The 18,801-nt window shown below is 37.7% G+C and overlaps 3 protein-coding genes across 3 annotated transcripts; all 3 read right to left on the minus strand.

Moving 5' to 3' along the window:
• Positions 1 to 833: 833 nt before the first annotated feature.
• Positions 834 to 3,452, minus strand: GAUT10 (galacturonosyltransferase 10). Its single transcript, XM_079085063.1, has 2 exons — positions 3,017 to 3,452; positions 834 to 2,461 (listed from the first exon to the last, which is right to left on the minus strand). Exons 1-2 carry the CDS (start codon positions 3,170 to 3,172, stop codon positions 1,016 to 1,018), a joined length of 1,602 nt encoding a protein of 533 aa, XP_078941189.1. The 5' UTR covers positions 3,173 to 3,452; the 3' UTR covers positions 834 to 1,015.
• A 6,210-nt stretch (positions 3,453 to 9,662) lies between these two features.
• LOC145166133 (uncharacterized) lies at positions 9,663 to 11,088 on the minus strand. Its single transcript, XM_079085065.1, has 2 exons — positions 10,315 to 11,088; positions 9,663 to 10,237 (listed from the first exon to the last, which is right to left on the minus strand). The coding sequence occupies exons 1-2, from the start codon at positions 11,086 to 11,088 to the stop codon at positions 9,884 to 9,886; spliced, it is 1,128 nt and encodes a 375-aa protein (XP_078941191.1). The 3' UTR covers positions 9,663 to 9,883.
• A 33-nt stretch (positions 11,089 to 11,121) lies between these two features.
• Positions 11,122 to 13,702, minus strand: LOC145166132 (uncharacterized). Its single transcript, XM_079085064.1, has 4 exons — positions 13,494 to 13,702; positions 12,273 to 13,427; positions 11,722 to 12,188; positions 11,122 to 11,650 (listed from the first exon to the last, which is right to left on the minus strand). Exons 2-4 carry the CDS (start codon positions 13,416 to 13,418, stop codon positions 11,122 to 11,124), a joined length of 2,142 nt encoding a protein of 713 aa, XP_078941190.1. The 5' UTR covers positions 13,419 to 13,427; positions 13,494 to 13,702.
• Between the last annotated feature and the right edge of the window lie 5,099 nt (positions 13,703 to 18,801).

Below are 18,801 nucleotides of genomic sequence, written 5' to 3' on the forward strand. Positions count from 1 at the left end.
AAATAGACTTAGAGCATATCCAGTTTTTTTTTTTTTTTTTTTTTTTTTTTTTTTTTTTTTTATTAAAAATTTGGAGGCTTTTATGTCAAAAACCCTATTGTTATTCAAGAAAATTCTAATGTGGATTCTTTGTTTTTCTTTTATGTCAGAAGTTATCAATGGGAGCAATGTCAATATTCTTGGTAGAGGCTCACTACCTACATCTTAATTCCTCTTATTTTACTGCATCATCATGGGATATTTTGATATTGTTGTTGTTTGGTCGAATCACAAATAAAAAAACTCTCTATTCTTGTAATCTCAACAAATTTTGTGTTATCGAATCTCATTTTTGTAATTCTGTCATATTTTATCAGGTAACTTTAGGATATGTTTGGATTCAAGAAATCCTTAGGATTTGAATGTATTTAAAAGTAAAATATCATGGAATCCCTTGATTGATATGATACATGAAAGGAATTTAAAATCCAACATTTTCTAAAATAAAAAACCCTTGTTTAATGGATTGTTAAAAAAAAAAAAAAAAAAAAAAAAAAAAAAAAAACCTCCATGGACCCAAGGTTTCGAAATCCTATCCTTTATCATACTAGATTTAATTTGAAGCTTTCTATTCCCAAGTAGTCGGAAAAAATCTCAATGCCAACATTTAAATGTCACAAAGAAAACCGATTTTAAATATATTCGAGATATAAATGAGATAGAAAATCCACTCCTACTCCCACTCTCAAGATCACTTCGCCAAACTATTTGTTTTTGTTCAAATACTATTAGAAATTTAGAATAACAGTAATTAGTAAACACAAAATTTCAAGTTGCTTACCTTCCATAATATATTTTTCAAAACAACAATGAATAAGAATAACGAAGATACATAGTTACGTGTGGTCTCATACATAATTTAATAAATTAACATCCAAAAGCATCCATTAATAAAGTATACAAACCAAATCTTACACTACTAACAACTACCCATAAATCTAAATAGTATTAAAAAAAAACAACACCCAAACCCAAATCAATGAAAATTACATCGTTCCAACATAGGATGACTATAATCAACATACTTCTCCCACAAAGGCTTATACTTCTCCATCCCAATCTTCAACCAAGGCTTCAAATTCCCATTAAAATGCAACACAGCTCCATTCTCAATCACCTGTGCATCCACATTCGTATAACCCAACCCCAACACATGCCACCTAGGATCCAAAGCCTCTGTCAACCCATAAAACGTCAGCAGTCCAGGTGGCAGTGTCCCAAGCTTCCACAAACTCCTATCCACATTCTTCTCCTGCCAATAATGATAAATCCCAGTCACATTTCTCTTCCTCCACTCCACCAAATCAAACACATTCATCCCAAATGCCCACCCACATGCATCCGGGTCAAAGTGGGCCCGTATCAACGGATGAGAATAATTCAAATACTTATGATACCTATGAAAAGTCTCTGTACATGTCTCAACAGCCCCATTCACATTCCCATTCAAGTCAACATTAAAAAGACCAGAAATGTCCTTTTGGACAACAACATCGTCATCTAGAAACACGAGTTTCTTCAAAGACGGGAAAACTTCCGGAATGTAGAAACGTAAATGGTTCAACATCGATAGATACTTCGGGTTCCGGAACTTTATCGGGGTTTTCCCGCCATCATTACTTCCAGAAAAATAATAATTCTGAGTGTCCGAATCTTGTAGCTGTTTGAGGACAGGGACATAAGAGGAATTTAACCACGTGAAATCTTCAAACTTTTGAACATCAACAGTTACCCCACGAAAACTGTTCATGCTAAACCATGCTTTCATTGCATGAAAGTTGACTTCATCGGTTACTAAATGGAAGACTAATTTAGCAGGGTTTAAGGAATTTGATGCTGTTGAATTTATAACTACAGATGTTGCAAGAATGTTGTCTGAAAAGACACAAAAGTGATGAAGATTGTTGTCTTTTAGTTTTGCCTCAATTTGGGTTTGACTTTTTTTCTGTAAGTCAGAGTGTTTGAACCATTCGGTTGTTAAGCGTACACCAAGACAATATAAACTTTTTGGGACTTCTTCAGCTGCGATTTGACCATATTTGTTGCTTTTTTCCATTACAGAACTTGTTTGTTCTTCAAGATCTTGGATTCTGGTTTTGAGTCGCATGATCATGGTGGCACTATCGTAGTGGAGTTGTTGGGCTTGAAAGAGTAAAAGGGCCATGTCTTTGACAGCTGTCTCGGATTCTTGAAGGGTTAGTGGGGTCCGCCTTAAGGCTGCATTTGAAAGAAGGATTTGGGAGTTTCGAATTTGAGCACTTAGTTCCCATGCGAATTGAAGGTTGTTGCTTTCTTTTGCAATTACAACAAAGGCTTTTGCTAATGAGATTTGGTCATTAAGTTGTCTTGTGATTGAATCAGGGTTTAGCATTTCAGCTGTGATGTTAAGGCCTTCTATCACTTTATCATGCCCATAAGAACTCTTCATAAAAAAGAAATTGCAAGTTTGTTTGGAGTAAGATTTAGACACAAAGGAATTTCATGCAATGGATTTGTAACTACAAGATGCAAATGGACATGTAGTATGTAGTATGCCTATGTAGTAACATCTACCAAAAGAAAGAGAAAAATCTGATTTTGATTCTTAACTTCTTATTAGAGCACTTAGTTGATCATGCAGATTTGCAGATGTAATTGGAAGAATGATAGTTAAAAGATAAAACAGTCATACAGGAGTTCTTTCATTAAAATGTTATAATATTGCAATGTCACCTAACTTCTAAAGAGCTCTCAAGTGTGTAAGTAACAATCTAAATTGATTTTCAGTATGTTCCAATAATCAGGAAATCAATCACGATCACTAAACAATAAGCAACTATATGTCAATTAAGTTAGCGTGAGGGACGGATGTGAAAATCCTAATAGTTAGTTATCGATTTTCTACCACATTTCGAAAGCTACATTCAATTGAAAAGGGCACAAACTATTTGTATTCAAAATGAAAGTGATTTGCTTGGAACATTTGGATTCAAATTACCTTAGATAGCACGGATCTGGATCTAGGTTTTGTGCTCTCTCGACTTAACAAAACGATCAACATCAAAACCGCAAATCCTCCACATAATGTTAACCAAAACATACCCGAAAACCGCCGCCTCACTTGCCGCCGAAACTCCGGCCTTTGTCTTCTCATTTTCTCGTACGTAAAGCCTTACAAACCCTTAAATAACATCCAAGTGCAAATAAACAACAAATCCTCACCGAAAATCTAGGTTTTTGAGAAATAAATTAACCAAAATCGGGGATAATGAGGAACTACGGCACGGTGATTTCAATTGAATTGAGATCGAGATTCGAGAGCTGTGTGATGTAAAAGGGGTTTGATGATTTTAGATCGTTGGGACTCGTTTGGCATCAATCAAGCCACTGAAAAAACAGTGCGCAGTAGTCACCAGGAGTGGTGGAGAGAGATCTAGTTGACGGTCAACTCTTAAGTTTAGATTAAGTTACAAGAATAGCTCCTCACGTTTTAGTTAACTTTCACTTTGTATCCTTCTGTTTTCTATTTTTACGTTAACCTCGTTTTAGTAAACATTTATCGAAGTTCTAAAAAGCTCGTCATGGCTCCGCCATGGCTTCAAGGCTTGTATGTGCCGCCAAACTTTACCAAAACGCCGTCATGACTCATATATGTGTATAAAAATGAATAATAGTAGAAAATACATATAAAAATATGAATTATATACAAAATTGTCGCCTTAAGTCACGTCTTACAAACGACGTGGCTCGCCAAGCCTCGGAAAAACTTGAGGCTTGACATTGCCGCCAATTCACGTCTTACGTTATTTAGAACCTTGATATTTATTAACCATTGGTCTATCTTTTCTTTTGTCATTTATCCCGGGATCATACGTGAAACTTGATTACATAAAAAAATTGGTTAGGGTGATGGTGGGTTCAAATTCAATGGATTTCAATGAAACCGATTCAATGCAACCATCCATTTGATTTTGGATTTTATAAACCGATCCAATTCAATTTAATATAAAAATCTAAACCGAACCAATCTAATTAGATGTTGGATTGGATCGATTTTATCCATTAGATATTTTTGATTGGTTTAATAAAATGATTATCCATTGTCCAACCAATTTTAATTTTTTTATATTAAATAACCAAATATAACTATGATGACTAAAAATAAAATCGCACATAATTACGTTAAATAAAACTAACAAAGTAACATAAACTTCAAGTTTTCAACTTAATTTTTTATTGAATATATAATAATAGTAGTTGGATTTGGATAATAATATTAGATGTTTATTGGATTAAATTGGATATCTAATTGGATCGGATATGTTCGGTTATCCATTGGATTTTCAGGATGATCTAATAACCGATCCAATCCAATTGGATTTTGAAATTTCGCATTCAATCCAGTCCAATTGTAATTAGATATCCAAGCCAATTTGTCGGTTCGTAATTGGATCGGTCAATTTTAATTGGATCGATTAATTTTTGCACGCCCCTAAGTCTTTGGTTAGTATTCTTGTTAGCTGGTATGAATATTATTTTTAGACAAAACTTCAAAATTGATTTTTATGGTTTAGCAAGAACTGTAGATAGGATCTAAAAAGTTTCTAACTTGCATGGAATGTCAAAAATATAAAATGTTGGTGGTTTTGGTCCATTTTGATCCCTGAAAAAACTGTTTTACCCTTTTAAGTTTTTAAAATTTTTAATATTAATATTAATATTAATTATTTTATAATTAAAAAATAAAGAAAATATCCCACCCCTCAATAATCTCTCCATCTCTCTCACTCACTAACATACACACACTCTCTCTCTCTCCCCCCCCCCCCCCATTTGTGACTCTATTTCTCTTTTTTCTATCTTTTTCCTCACTTTTCACCAGTAATGAAAAAAAAAACTAGATCAAAGAGGTAAATCCATGTCAAAAATAGAATAAGAATTAGTGAAGCATTAACATCAAATTGCACATAATGTACATGCAACTTGAAACCTAGATGAAAAAAAATCAGATTGCAACTCTCTCTCATGTCGGAAAACCTTTAAAACCCATTTCTCGACCATTATTTTCTTCCCCGGTTAATCAAATACACACATCCTCACAATAAAACTTTATTGATTAGTACAAAGAAAGTATCTTCAACTACTTGTATATGAGGATCTCTTCATTTCATCCAGTACCCCCTAATTGAATCGATTGAACCCACTTGGCCAAGCTTTCTAAGCATCCCATCGTAGATAGAACAATAGGGCTCCAAAAACTCGGTTCCTTTAAAGCCCATTTGAAGGCAATAAGATCATAATGATCATCTTTTTCACTATACAGGATGCCAATAAGTTATTTTCTGTAACGACCCAAAAATCGAGGGTAAAATTTTCATTTTTAATATAGTCAAAACTTAGATATCATTTATTCCAAACATCCAAAACATCGCTAATTAAAAACATTTATCAAAGTTCATCCCAAAATCATTCAATGCGGAAAACATAGGTGTGTGCACTGCGATCAAACCGAGCCCTTCCTTTCTAATAGATGATACCTGAAACCAATAAACAAAACTGTAAGCACGAAGTTTAGTGAGTTCCCCAGAGCATACCCCACACAGTTCACATAATCACATAATCCATATTAGCTATAAAAGCTACACAAACCATATCAATCACATATCTATATCAATCATATAGCCATGAATATAAACATATACGGATGTCGTGGGCTCGTCCCCAGGGTCTTACTCCAGGATGCCATGGGCTCCCCACATGGTCTTACACCTAAGTGTCATGGGCTCTCCCATGGTCTTTAATAGGAAAGCCATGGGCTCTCCACATGGTCTTACATCCAGGTGCCATGAGCTCTCCCATGGTCTTCCATACAAACATACCATATATACCACTAGCATACCACGTATACATACATACCAGACATATCAGTAGCGAATCTACAATAAACACTACTACATAATGGGAAAGCCATGGGCTCTTCATATGGTCTTACATCCAGGTGTCATGGGCTCTCCTATGGTCTTCCATACAAACATACCACATATACCACTAGCATACTTCCTAACTCATACCAACTAACAATCACATAATATAATCTCAGCTAGGATACTACATATCATAAAATGGGCCGGCCTTGGTGCCTTAGACCCGTTGGTATGGTGAGAAGACTCACCTGGCACTGCTGAAGTCCCGCAGACTCAATCCCACACTGCTGAAGTCCCGCAGACTCAATCCCACACTGCTGAAGTCCCGCAGACTCAACCCTAGCTGCTGGATGACAGATTCCCGAACTGTCAACACCAAATAACACCCAATGAATAATTGGGTTCCACTACATAACCATAAGTACATACTTTGGATAATTACTACATTACCCCAAGCTTGGCTTATTCAAGCCCAAGGCCCAATCCTTAGGCCCAAGGTCAACTAGGAATCAAAGCCCGACATATGGCCCAGTTTTCCAAATTGGGACCAAGCCTATACATGATCTTATCTAAGGCCCAAAATCATATAACCATTAAGACCCAAACTACGACCCATCTATGGCTCAATGTTCCAAATTGGGCCCAACTCCCATACGGGCCTTACCTCAAAGCCCATTAATTATTCAAGTCCATTTGTTTGATCTTGGATGACCCTTTAATAACCCAATCATCAAGGCCCAATAGAAAGGCCCCACTTAAGGCCCAAGTGAAATTAGGGTTTCACATAAAATGATGATTAGGGTTAAGTTTCCAACTTAACCCATTAAGGACTTAATCCACTAAGGACTTAATCCATTAAATCCAATATTGCTTAGATTAATCTTTGCCAATGATCCCCAGTCCTTCTTGCCTTCCAGTAATCCGCTGATGACAATCTGTGCTTACCAATGCTGGTGATCAATCACCAGCTAAACCCTGAGATCGCCCATCTCGGGACCCTCTACTATACTCACCGAGCACGAACCTCTCTTCCCAAAGTTCTTATATCGATCTCGCATCTGTAACCTCTTGGAAATCATGTCCTTCAGGGTCTGATACCTTGCCACGCTCACTAGCTCTCTTGCCAATGGCTAAGCTGCAACAACTGGAACATCGTCTGTCCCCAAACTGGGTCACAAACTTCTCCCCGAAGCTTCTCAGATTCTCCAAGACTCTCACCGATTCGAGTATGAATCCTGTGCTTTCAGTAGTACGGGCCCAATATTACCTTCCACACCTATCCATACTTTCCTCGGCAATCCTCCCGGATCCTCCAAGTCACTTCCTCAAACTGATGCACCCAAGTCTCACTAATCCTCACTACTAACCTGCTGAATCCTATCCTAGGCTTTCCTGTGTGTAGATATTTTCTTTATTTTTTTAATAATAAAATAATTATAAGTGATATTATAAAATGAAAAAAAAATTAAGAGTAAATAAGTCTTTTCAAGTTTTTAAAGACCAAAATTACAGTAATATTTTAATTTTGGACATCTCATGCAAGCTGAAAAATTGTAGACCATATGATAGTTTTTTTTGCAAACTATAAAGACAATTTTTGTATTTTTTTATTTTATTTTCTCTTTTTTTTTAAATTTTTTTTAGAATAAAGTATAAGAACGAAAAATAACTTAAAGCATGAAAACTATATGTTATTTAGTTATGAAAATGTAGTTTGATCATCTTGATAATCTATTTAGTCCTATTAAAAATTAATTGAACGTTAGTAAGTTAAAGTTTTGAATTCAATGTGTATTCTAGAAGACATGTTTTTTATGAAAAGGTTAGAAGAAAATTTTGTAAGAAAGCAAAAATGTTAAGGTGTTATAGGTTGATTACGATGCAATTACTGTTAGGAAAATACAACCTAAAATTGTACGAAAGAACAAAAGCATAAAATTCTTGACTGAGGCCTGTGTTTAACACAGTTTCCTTAAAACAAATTCGGCCTATATGGATGTTTGTTTCCCAGGATACAACAGTAGAAAGCAATTCTTCTAGATTGCTCGAACCCTCACTTGGCCCGGATTATACCTTGGTTGCAGCAAGAGAGAAAAGATGAACCAAAGCGTAAGAGAGGAAGAGAGTGATTTCATTTCATCCGGTGATGCATTCGTGCCCGCAGGACGCGCACTCGCACACAAGTTCAGTAGCCCGGTTTTGTAACTGTTAACCAAAAGGAAAAAAGGTCCTTGAACTTTTCGACCGGTGTTGCATTCATTCCCGCAGGACGCGCACTCGCACATAAGTTCAGTAGAACGAAGCCAATTTGGCTCGCATTTGCACCCCCCTGCGTGCGTGCGCAAGAGAGAGCCTTGGTTATAATAAGTCTTACAAAGGTAGCTAGTCTTTGTAGTTATAAACCAATTTCTTTTTCATTCTCCCACCAATGTGGGATGAGTTTTAAACCCACTTAACTCTTTTATTTTCTCTTCCAATTGCTCTACTTTGACAAGTAATTTCTCATTCATTTTTAATCCGTTTTGGATGTGTGATATATCGAAACGTAGATATCACGGAGGAGAACACGAATATATAATCAATAACTTGTTTTGATTATATTTAGAGTCCAAAATTTGTGCTCAAAAATGGAGAAAATCCATTTTTGGAAATTAATTAAAGGGATAATGTCATAAAAGCCTTAATTTTGTAAAAAAAGTCGGTTTTACCCTCCGGCGGGTTTTTGTGTCGTTAATGCCGCATACTTGTCTCAACTTTTGCGTTTATGCCAAATAACCGGTTGCAAGAGGGTTTACCGGTTACCCCTCTACTTACCCCTCAACTTTTCCCCCCGTTTCTTAACCCCATTTACCAAACGACGAAGCTGGGTTTTTGAAGAAGAACATCACGAAAACAAAATCAGATTTCTACACCAAATGACAACGTCGAAATCAAATTCAAGCTGGAGCGGCACATCAAGAAGGAAAAATCGGGAGATAATCCGATGTAGCTGTGGTGATATTTTCCCTATTTATGTTTCACGCACTCCAGAAAACCCAGGACGAAAGTTTCGTGGCTGCCCTAATTACCAGGTAATTGTTGTGATGTTTGCCCTAATTATGCTCTCTCTACTATCGTCCCTTCTTTATGTAATTTTATTCTTCTTTTTGTAGGATGAAGATGGTGGTTGTGGTCATTTCAAATGGGTTGATGAAGAAGAAGACGAATTTAGGGCTTTTAAGAAGCAATTGAACCTTCAACATAAAGATATCGAATATGTGATGTTGCTCAAACTGATTATAGGGCTGCTAGTGAGTATTTTGGTATGTCTTGTTGTCGTGGTTATTAAGATGTAAGTTAGATGAAATGATAACAAGTTTGTAGTGTAGTTTATTACATTGGTAGATGTACTGAATCTGTAAAAGTTTGAATGGTGCAATAGTATTAAAGTTTGTATGGCTATGATCTATTTTATGAATGCTTTTGTGAAAATGGTAACTACACATTCAGCAGAACACAAATGCAAAGTAAGATGCATAAAATGGTAATCAAATGTGCCAATAATGGTAAACATGTTCACCATAACACAAATAGGAAGTAAGATGCATAAATGGTTATCAAAGTTGACAATACTGGTAAACATATTCAACATAACATAAATGAAAAGTAAGATTCTTATATGGTAATAAAAATTGACAACAATGGATAACACATTCATCATAACACAAATAAAAGGGGGTGTATTAATTGCATAAGGTTTTTTACATTTCACTAATACGTAGCAGCCATCCAATTGTATCCAAAAGCCTAAATAAATTATCAAAAAAGGCAACCAAGTTTATAACATAAAACAAGTGGATGTATGCTGCATTTAGTGGGTGGAATGACAATAATATTTAGCAAAAAGGGCTCCATCTGCCCGTGTTTACCCTCCCCACTACACCCCCAAAACACTTAACCAACTACTCCAACCTAACTGGATTGCTAGCAGATGAACCACCTCCATTTTTGTCAAGCACTGTCTTCTTCAACTTCTGCAAAATGATCCTTTCAGAGGGTTTTCTCAACCTTGTCAATCTAGGGACATCATCAGGACCTTCATCATCACCTTCTTCTTCTTGTTCACCTTCATCATCACCCAAGTGACCATCATCACCTCCTTCTTCTTGTTCACCACCACCATCAACCTCAATATTAGCATCATCAACAATACCATCAAAATCATCAATAATAGCATCATCAACAATACCATCAACATCATCAATAATAGCATCATCATCATTATCAGATGGATGATCCAATACATCTTCCATATCCTGATATTGATAATTACATAAATAAATTAAATTGGAGAAAAATAATGAAAAACAATTACAAAAAAGTAATTTCTTACCAACTCAACGGGTGGCATGTCATCCAGTTCCAGTTCTACCCCTTCCATACCTTCAATTTCTTCCATGCTATATCCTGCTTCCAACATCGATGTAATCTGTTCAGCATCTAGTTTTACCTTATCTACAAGGACACCATCATCTGTTCCATCATTAAACTCAACATTACCCCCATAATCTGATTGAGTAGCATCATAGGTTTCTGATTGTTGTTGAAAACTACCCTCCCCTAATATTTCGTCCAGCCCCTGCTCAACCTCATCAAGTACTTTGTGTAGATCTAAACCAACCCTTGGAAGCAAAACATCTTCTTTTCCAACATCAACCACTTCAACTTCTTCAGCAATATGACCATCTTCAACAATAACATCATTAACATCCCCAATCTGAATATCATCACCATGACCCCCAGTCTCAATACCACCACCTTCCCCAATCTGAATACCATCACCATGATCCCCAGTCTCAATACTATCACCATGATCCTCATTCTGAATACCATCACCTTCCCCAATCTGAATACCATCAACAACAACTTCTTTTTGAGTTGCAGAAACATCTTCTTTCTGAGTTGAAGTAGCCTCTTTTTTGGACCTTGATGCTTTTAAAACCTTGGAACTTGATGCTTCTTTCTTTGACTTGTTTTTCTTCTTTGGAGGCTGACTGGATTGAGAAGCTCTTAATGATTCATCAAATTCAGTAGCCTCTTTTTTGGACCTTGATGCTTTTAAAACCTTGGAACCTGATGCTTCTTTCTTTGACTTGTTTTTCTGCATTGGAGGCTGACTGGATTGAGAAGCTCTTAATGACTAATCATATTCAGTTAACAATGGATCTTTCCTTGGTCTGCCTCTTTTCTTTGGTGGCAAGGGTACTACTAGTTTTTTCTCATTCTTACAACTTTTTTGATTATGGCCATACTCTAAGCACTTCCCACATCTTACTGTTCTTGGTACAAATACCCTTGTTGATGAAAACCTCCCCTCTTGTTCACTAGCATGCCTCTTCCTTTTGGTAGTAGGCCTACCTGGCATTCTCCTAGCCAAAGGAGGCAATGGCTTTATGAATCCAGTTTGGCTCCAAAGATTACTCCCATTCACTGGTTTGATATTAGAGGAGTAAGACTTTTTAAAATTTTCCTTTGAAAAGTACCCATCAATATATACATCTGGTGTTTGATTGATGTAGTTGATGGCTGCATTTGCATGTACACATGGGATCCCAGACAAATCCCATAATCTGCAACTGCAAGCCCTGCTGTCCAAGTCCACCATATAGCTGTCACATCCTCTTCTAGCTTCAAAAACATGTCCTTGACTATGAACTACAACCCATAACCTACATAAATTGGTATAGTAAGTAAGAATAATAAAAAGAAACAACAAATGTTAAATTTCTTTGATGCATACCTCATATTTTTCCCAAACAACTGCATTTTCCTAAGTATAGCAGGACAAACATTTGATTTCCATTTAACATTTTCCTCTGTCATGTGGGAAAACCTGTCCATTATATATATCCTGATCTCCTCAAGCATTGTGATAAGGGGTTTTTTCCTAGCATCAACAATGATTGAGTTGAAACACTCAGAGATTCCATTCTCAACTGCTTCACACGCATAACCCCTATCAAAATAAGCTCTACACCATGTTTTTGGTTGTCTTGACATCAAGTACTCATATGCAGATGGGCTCAACTTCTTGATGGTTTCCATGTGCCTCATAAAGTCACTTTCTACACAACTCATTGATGCAGCCCAAAATAATTTCTTGAACTCCAACCCTGTGTATGCTTTCTTGAAATTGGCATAAACATGCCTGGCACATTGCCTGTGCTCAACATTTGGGAGTATATCTTTTACAGCTTCAACCAATCCCTACAAGACAAGAACATTCAAGTCAATATGCATCCCTTTTAAATTGTATTAACATTTATATAAAATGGAGTATTGAAAACAAACCTTATGTTGGTCAGATATCACCACCAATCCTCTGCCATCATGAAGGTCTAGACTATCTCTAAGAAGCTCAATAAACCAAGTCCAGTTAGGCTTGTTTTCAACATCAACAACAGCCCATGCTATAGGATATACCTGGTTATTAGCATCTCTACCAATGGCAGTCAACAACTCACCCTTCACCTGTCCTTTCAGGAAGCATCCATCCAAACCAATTACTCTTCTACACCCTAATTTCCATCCATCACTTAGACCTTTGAAACCTATGTAAAATCTGTGGAAGTAGTTCTTCCCATCTGGATTGACAGTGACACTAACTTTGCATGTTGAACCTGGGTTGGACCTTAATAATTCATCAGCATAATCCCATACCCTAGCATAATGTTCAGTTAGTTTTCCTTCAATCAACTCAGTGGCCCATTTTTTTGCCCTACGGACTTGCCCAATGGATACTACACATCTCAACCTTTGTTTGATATCAGCAATCATGTCCCTAAGTTTCATCTTAGGTGTGTTTGCAATTTCAGTAATGTAATGCCTACCTATCCATTCAGGGGAAACAAGACTTCCAAATTTGAACTTCCTACTGCAACGATGCTCTCCAACCAAATTTTTAACTTGAAATGATTTTTCATTGTACATCCATCCATCATACAATCTGAAAGGACAATCATTCATCTCTGTCCTCTTCCCACATCTTGCAACTATTCTAGTTTTATCACATTTTTCAAAGTATATCTGATATCCATTTGACACCCCATAATTTTGAATACAAAACTTAAGTTGTGCAGGAGACTCAAACATATCACCTACCTTAGGTTCCATCTTATCCCATGGTGTGTTTGGATCATGAATTCTATACTTATTCTTCACCGCCTCTTGTTCACCTTCTTCATCACTTTGCCATTCATTAGCATGATAAACTTGTGCTCTGATTTCATCAGCCATGCTTGAATTCCTCAAGTTTTCATCACTAAGTAGAACATTGAGAAAGACGTCCCTACATTTATCAAGCGCAGTCACGAACTCATGCTCTGGTTCGTGATCTATATAAATACCATGGAGCTCATAATCCATCTCATTTAGTCCAGAGAAGGGCTCGTATATACTAGCAAAGAGTTCTTTGAAAACGTCATCCGATGAAGCCATTACAGTTACCTGCAAAATCAAAAAGATTTTACAAACAAAATCGAAGAATTTTAAATAGATAATTGAGATACTTACTGGTTCAACAACTCAACGAGACTATCACCCAACTATCTTCCTGCTAGAACAACGATACCAACAGTGTAGACCTAATCCTCTTCAAATACCCAAATTTCGTGATGATTCCCTTCCAAAAGCCCAAGATTTTTCTCAGTAGAGTACGATTTACTGAGATTGAGTTGACGCTTCGGAGAGAGGGTGTGGAGCTCTATGTCTAACGTTTACCAAACGGGGTTAATTTCTTCGTTGGTTAAGAAACGGGGGGAAAAGTTGAGGGGTAAGTAGAGGGGTAACTGGTAAACCCTCTTGCAACCGGTTATTTGGCATAAACGCAAAAGTTGAGACAAGTATGCGGCATTAACGACACAAAAATCCGCCGGAGGGTAAAACCGACTTTTTTTACAAAATTAAGGCTTTTTATGACATTATCCCTTAATTAAATTAATTTTCCAACAATTACTTGCCAGAACTGAATTGCAAATCTTAAATGGGGTTATTCCAACCATGAAATCGAATGGGGCGGATATTTTAAAGGTGTAGTTTTTCGGTTTATTATGTGGTTCGATTTCATGCAGTGGCGGACGTAAATAGTTTCAATAGTAGTGTCATCAATAAAATAATAGTTTGCATTTATTTTATAATCGTTGCACCTTAATAGAAAAAAAATGACATTAACGAACTGAAACGTAGTAATGATTTGGGACCCTCGGAAACCACTTAGGTCGCCCCTAGTTTCATGCACTTGTGGTTAGGTTTTTAACCACGTAGATTTTTTATTTTTTTTACAGCTTAAACCCACAATTAAACATTTTTCGGACATTTGAGAATTCTCTTGCAGTTTTAATAGTTCAAAGACTATTAGAAAAAACTTAAAACACTGCCAATTGTGATACGAACACATCCCATACTAGGTCCGCATCATGTTATAAGCCCAAGCGTAGAACTCACTCCCAAAAGCCAGCTTGTAGGAGGAGGGGATACTTAGACTTATAAGCGACCAACTTTTAGTACTTTCAGCCGATGTGGGATCATAACAATACCCCACACTTTGAAGAGCCAACGTCCTCGTTGGTCACGGTTGGCACCCCCTAGGTACGTGCGGTTATATTGAGATAACAAGTAATTGCAACCCTAACAGGGTTAGGCTTGGACGGCTATGTCATAGGCTCAATCGAAGCCCCATCAAAGGTTCTATCAACCGACGCAACAAAAGCAAACCCGGAGTACAGACCCTGGTTTCGTCAGGATCAGATTATCCTTGGTGCCTTGCTTGGAAGCTGCTCAGAAACAATTCAATCCGTTGTCTCCTCCGCACACACTGTGACAACCCAGAAACTCCAACCTCGCGCACTTAGTCAATTCAATCAAATTTAAACGTGTTTTGTTGACTCCTTACACTGTTTGAGGGTTCGTTTAAGTGATCCTAAGCTTGATTATGACCAAGGTTGAGTTTAGGAATGAGTCAGCAAGTAGTATATTGTCAAGACAGGGCCATACACACCCTTAGAGGGAGTGTACGACCGTACACATGGGTGTGCAGCCACACACACACCTCCTGGCAGCACACTCCCTTCTAGGCAGCACACCCACCCTATATAAAGGGTAGACCCCTTTCCTTTCATTCCTTTAACATCCTGGCAGCACACAACACCTTTTCTCTCAAGACTCTTCAACCGCAAACCCTCCCAAGGCTTAAAAAACGTGAGTAATCCATCCCTTAGCTTGTTGTACTTGAAGAACCACTTCATCTAAGCCTTGATTCATAAAGTTTCATCATGTTCTTCATCCCTTGAAGGAGTGCGGCCGCACACCTTCATAAGGTTGGCCGCACACTCTTTAAACACCCTCCAAAGTGAGAGTTTGACTTCCATCTTCGAGTTAGACATGACCATAGCCTTGCTACACCTTGGAAATGGCATTTTTGGACATCTTTGTGTGGGGTGTACGACCGCACACACCTGTGTACGACCGTACACACACTTGTGCGGCAGCACACCCAAGTGTGTGACCACACACCTAAGTGTGCGACCACACACTCATCTTAGGACCACAAACACACTTCTAGGACCCCTAACTTGCACTACAATGGAGAATAGACCTAGGACACTTCATGGATTACAAGTATGGACCTTGAAACACCCCAAGAACACCTTCCATCATGAGTGTACGGCCGCACACCCCATTGGGCCGCACACCCATGGCCGTACACACCTTTAAGGTGGCCATACACTCCCCTGATGCAATCCTTTAAGGTTCTAACACTTAGTGCAAGTAGTCCCAAGTTCCTAGAGTGGTTCTCCATCATGATTAGTGATGAAATACCTTCATTTGACTCCTTTATGTGTCATTACATGTTAATTAGGATCAAATCGTGTTCAAGGCTTCACTTGAACATCCAGCATTCCGTATCGATCTTTCATTCAAATCGCCCGAGGTGAGTTCATACCTCTACATTTTCCGTGTTTTATTGTTTTCAGGGGGGAATACAATCCAAATTCAAAGTGTTTTATTAAGTTTTAAACTTATTAATGCAGTTCAATGATTTCCACATTTAATAACATATTCGGATATTCTATCTCTTTTTGTAATATGTTGAGCATAAGGGAAACCACTATTTTGGAAATTTAACTCCATAGTTTTCAGAAAGGTTTTTACAAAGCAACTCTAAAGCAACTCTAATAAACTATAACGGGTATAGTTTGGGATAACCCTCTAGGCATCTCTACCTAATCAGATTTCATAAATGAATATATAAAAACTATGGCAGATTTAGTTTATGTTATATATTTTCTCAGGAGTATAAAGTACCATTATTCAAGGATAATCATTGTTTTATACTGTTTCTCGCTAGTAAACTAGATTATACAGAATTGTGAGGCTCTACTTCAATACTGTACCCTTAGGTGTATAGTGATAAATGCTATCTCAGTATAACCAGAGTCTCCTGGAGGGAGAGCGTGACATTTGTGAATAGATCTATTCGGGACTGACAATCCCACACCAGAACTGCTAGCTACAGTTAGGCGGGCACGCCTGTGGCGAACAAATGTCATTTAGCTTAACGCCTGAAGAACGTTATAAAGGTCTCTCGGTCATATCAAGTATGGTTATACGACTCGCAAATAAGTATAAACTAACTTTGTTTACGGACTCTATTCTTTATTTGTTTTATTTTAAGTAATAAAACTACTTTTATATATGCTGATAGTAATCAAGGACTTCTAAACTGACATCTCTACCTCTAGGACAGATAACATGTTTTCTAAAACTGATGGTTTATTTTCTACTAATAGACACTCTTTCAAGACCACTTCTCATAAGAAAATACACGATTTTCTTGAAGAACACTTTTCAAATGGATTCAAAGAACATTTTCTCACTAAAACTAAATGCTTATGAACTCACCAGCTTTATGCTGATATTCTTTCAAAACTGCTTGTATTCTCAGGGAATTAATAAACAGGTACTTCCAGGAGTTCGGAGAAGACGAAGCGTTAGAGTCGCGTCTTTCTATTTTACTTTTGATATGAATAAAACTATGTATTAATCAATGTAAACCTTTTTCACATATGTATTCAATGTCTGGTTGTGTTTACTATGCTTGCTATGATACAATTGTTGTGATACTACGCATAACGTCAATCACCCCCGAACGTTTCCGCCCTTCCGGTTTGGGGGTGTGACAGATTGGTATCAGAGCCCTTGTTTATAGTGAACTAAGTATACCGAACCTTACATGGTATACAACTATAAATACTGAGGGGCCTAAGTGCTCTAAACTAAATGTATACTTTCAAAATACAAGTATTTTTATAAAAGTATATAAGTATACCCGAGTATCAGAATCCGTGTCGTAAGTAGAACAAAACAAAAGTATTTGGATGTTGGACATCGCGGTTAAACTTGGGCAGTTATGTAATCATGTCTAGGGTGAATATATCCTGATCAACTATATTCAGTCGAGACATGACCAACATGTGCTTGGGAGTGACTATGGTGTTACAGCAAGTCTAAAACTTACCTAGATACTAGAGGAGTTCTAGAGCCAAACATAAGGATTAAAATACTATAGGAGTATTTTAGGATGCTATAACGACTAAGCCGAAAACTTACCCAAGGATCCATCTTTCAAGAATCAATTATGTAGCTATAGTACATTGGGAGTATTAATAGATCCGATGCCTATTAACTATTCCTTTACCCTCACCTCGCGTAGATAGCATGGTTGGATTCCATCTTCCTGGCGACCCTTACTTTCCTAACCAAGGAGATGATGGATGGATCGAACCAGAGCCAGAAGGAAACCTTGAAATCCCTTTTGATGATGGCCTTGCTGAACCATTTCCTAAAGAGACAGACTCGGAACCAGAAGTCGAGAACTTACCCCCAGTGGCCCCAATACCAAATCCCAACCCTCAGCTTGTACTCGAAGGCCCAACACCTATGTGGGTCGGAAGCCTGGATAGGTGGAGTCACGAACAAGGCCAACCCCGCCCGTATAATGGGGATCGCCACTTTTACAATGTGGATGGACGAGGCTCCGCAGATAGAGCCCTTCCAATCATAGTCCGCTGAATGGCCCGCACTGTCGAAATGAACGTGGCGGCCATTCACCGAACTGTGGAACTCGAGGCAGACTTGGATGCCAACACAAACCGTATTCACAGTCTCGAGGTTGCTCATGGGAGAATTTTGAGAGACCACGAAGCCCAGCAGCGAGAGCTAGCTGCAACTCGAGCTGAGGTCGTAGAGCTCCGAGCATGCCAATCAGTATACGAGAGTCGCCTACTTGACATGGAGCGCCAGTTGACTAACCTAAGGTTCCGCCCGAGAAGTGCCCGTCGCCAGTAGGAAATATTCTACTCATTCTTCCTTTTGGTTTAAAGAATAGCTTTCACATTTATGTTCTAAGTAGCTCATTTCTCTGTAGACATTCTTGCCTTGCAAGTACCGATTCCCTAGTTCTCTATGTTGTCAAATTGTTCTTCTGTTGGTATGTTGTAGACCTACTCCTAGGTCAAAATTTTCAAAATCTGTGTAATCTTAATATCGAAAATGGTGGCAACTATCATATTTCAGTTGAAGATTTTCATTGTCAAAAGTATACCTTAGATCGATAGCATGAAAAGTGAGCAACTTTATCAAGGTCCCATCACTGTTTTGTCCTCAAAACATGAATCATAAGATGTACTTAGATGATTATTTCTTATCCCCATCATTTTCGTATCAGCTTCGATATCCTAATCGGCACGAAATGGTTAAGCCTCAAATCGTGCTAGTGTCCCTTGCTTCGAGAAAGCGTTTCGTCTTAATCTTCCTTCTGACG

This window comes from Lactuca virosa, chromosome 3 (genome assembly GCF_052849685.1).
Source record: "Lactuca virosa cultivar CGN04683 chromosome 3, Lactuca_virosa_CGN04683_v6, whole genome shotgun sequence".
Lineage (NCBI taxonomy): Eukaryota > Viridiplantae > Streptophyta > Magnoliopsida > Asterales > Asteraceae > Lactuca > Lactuca virosa.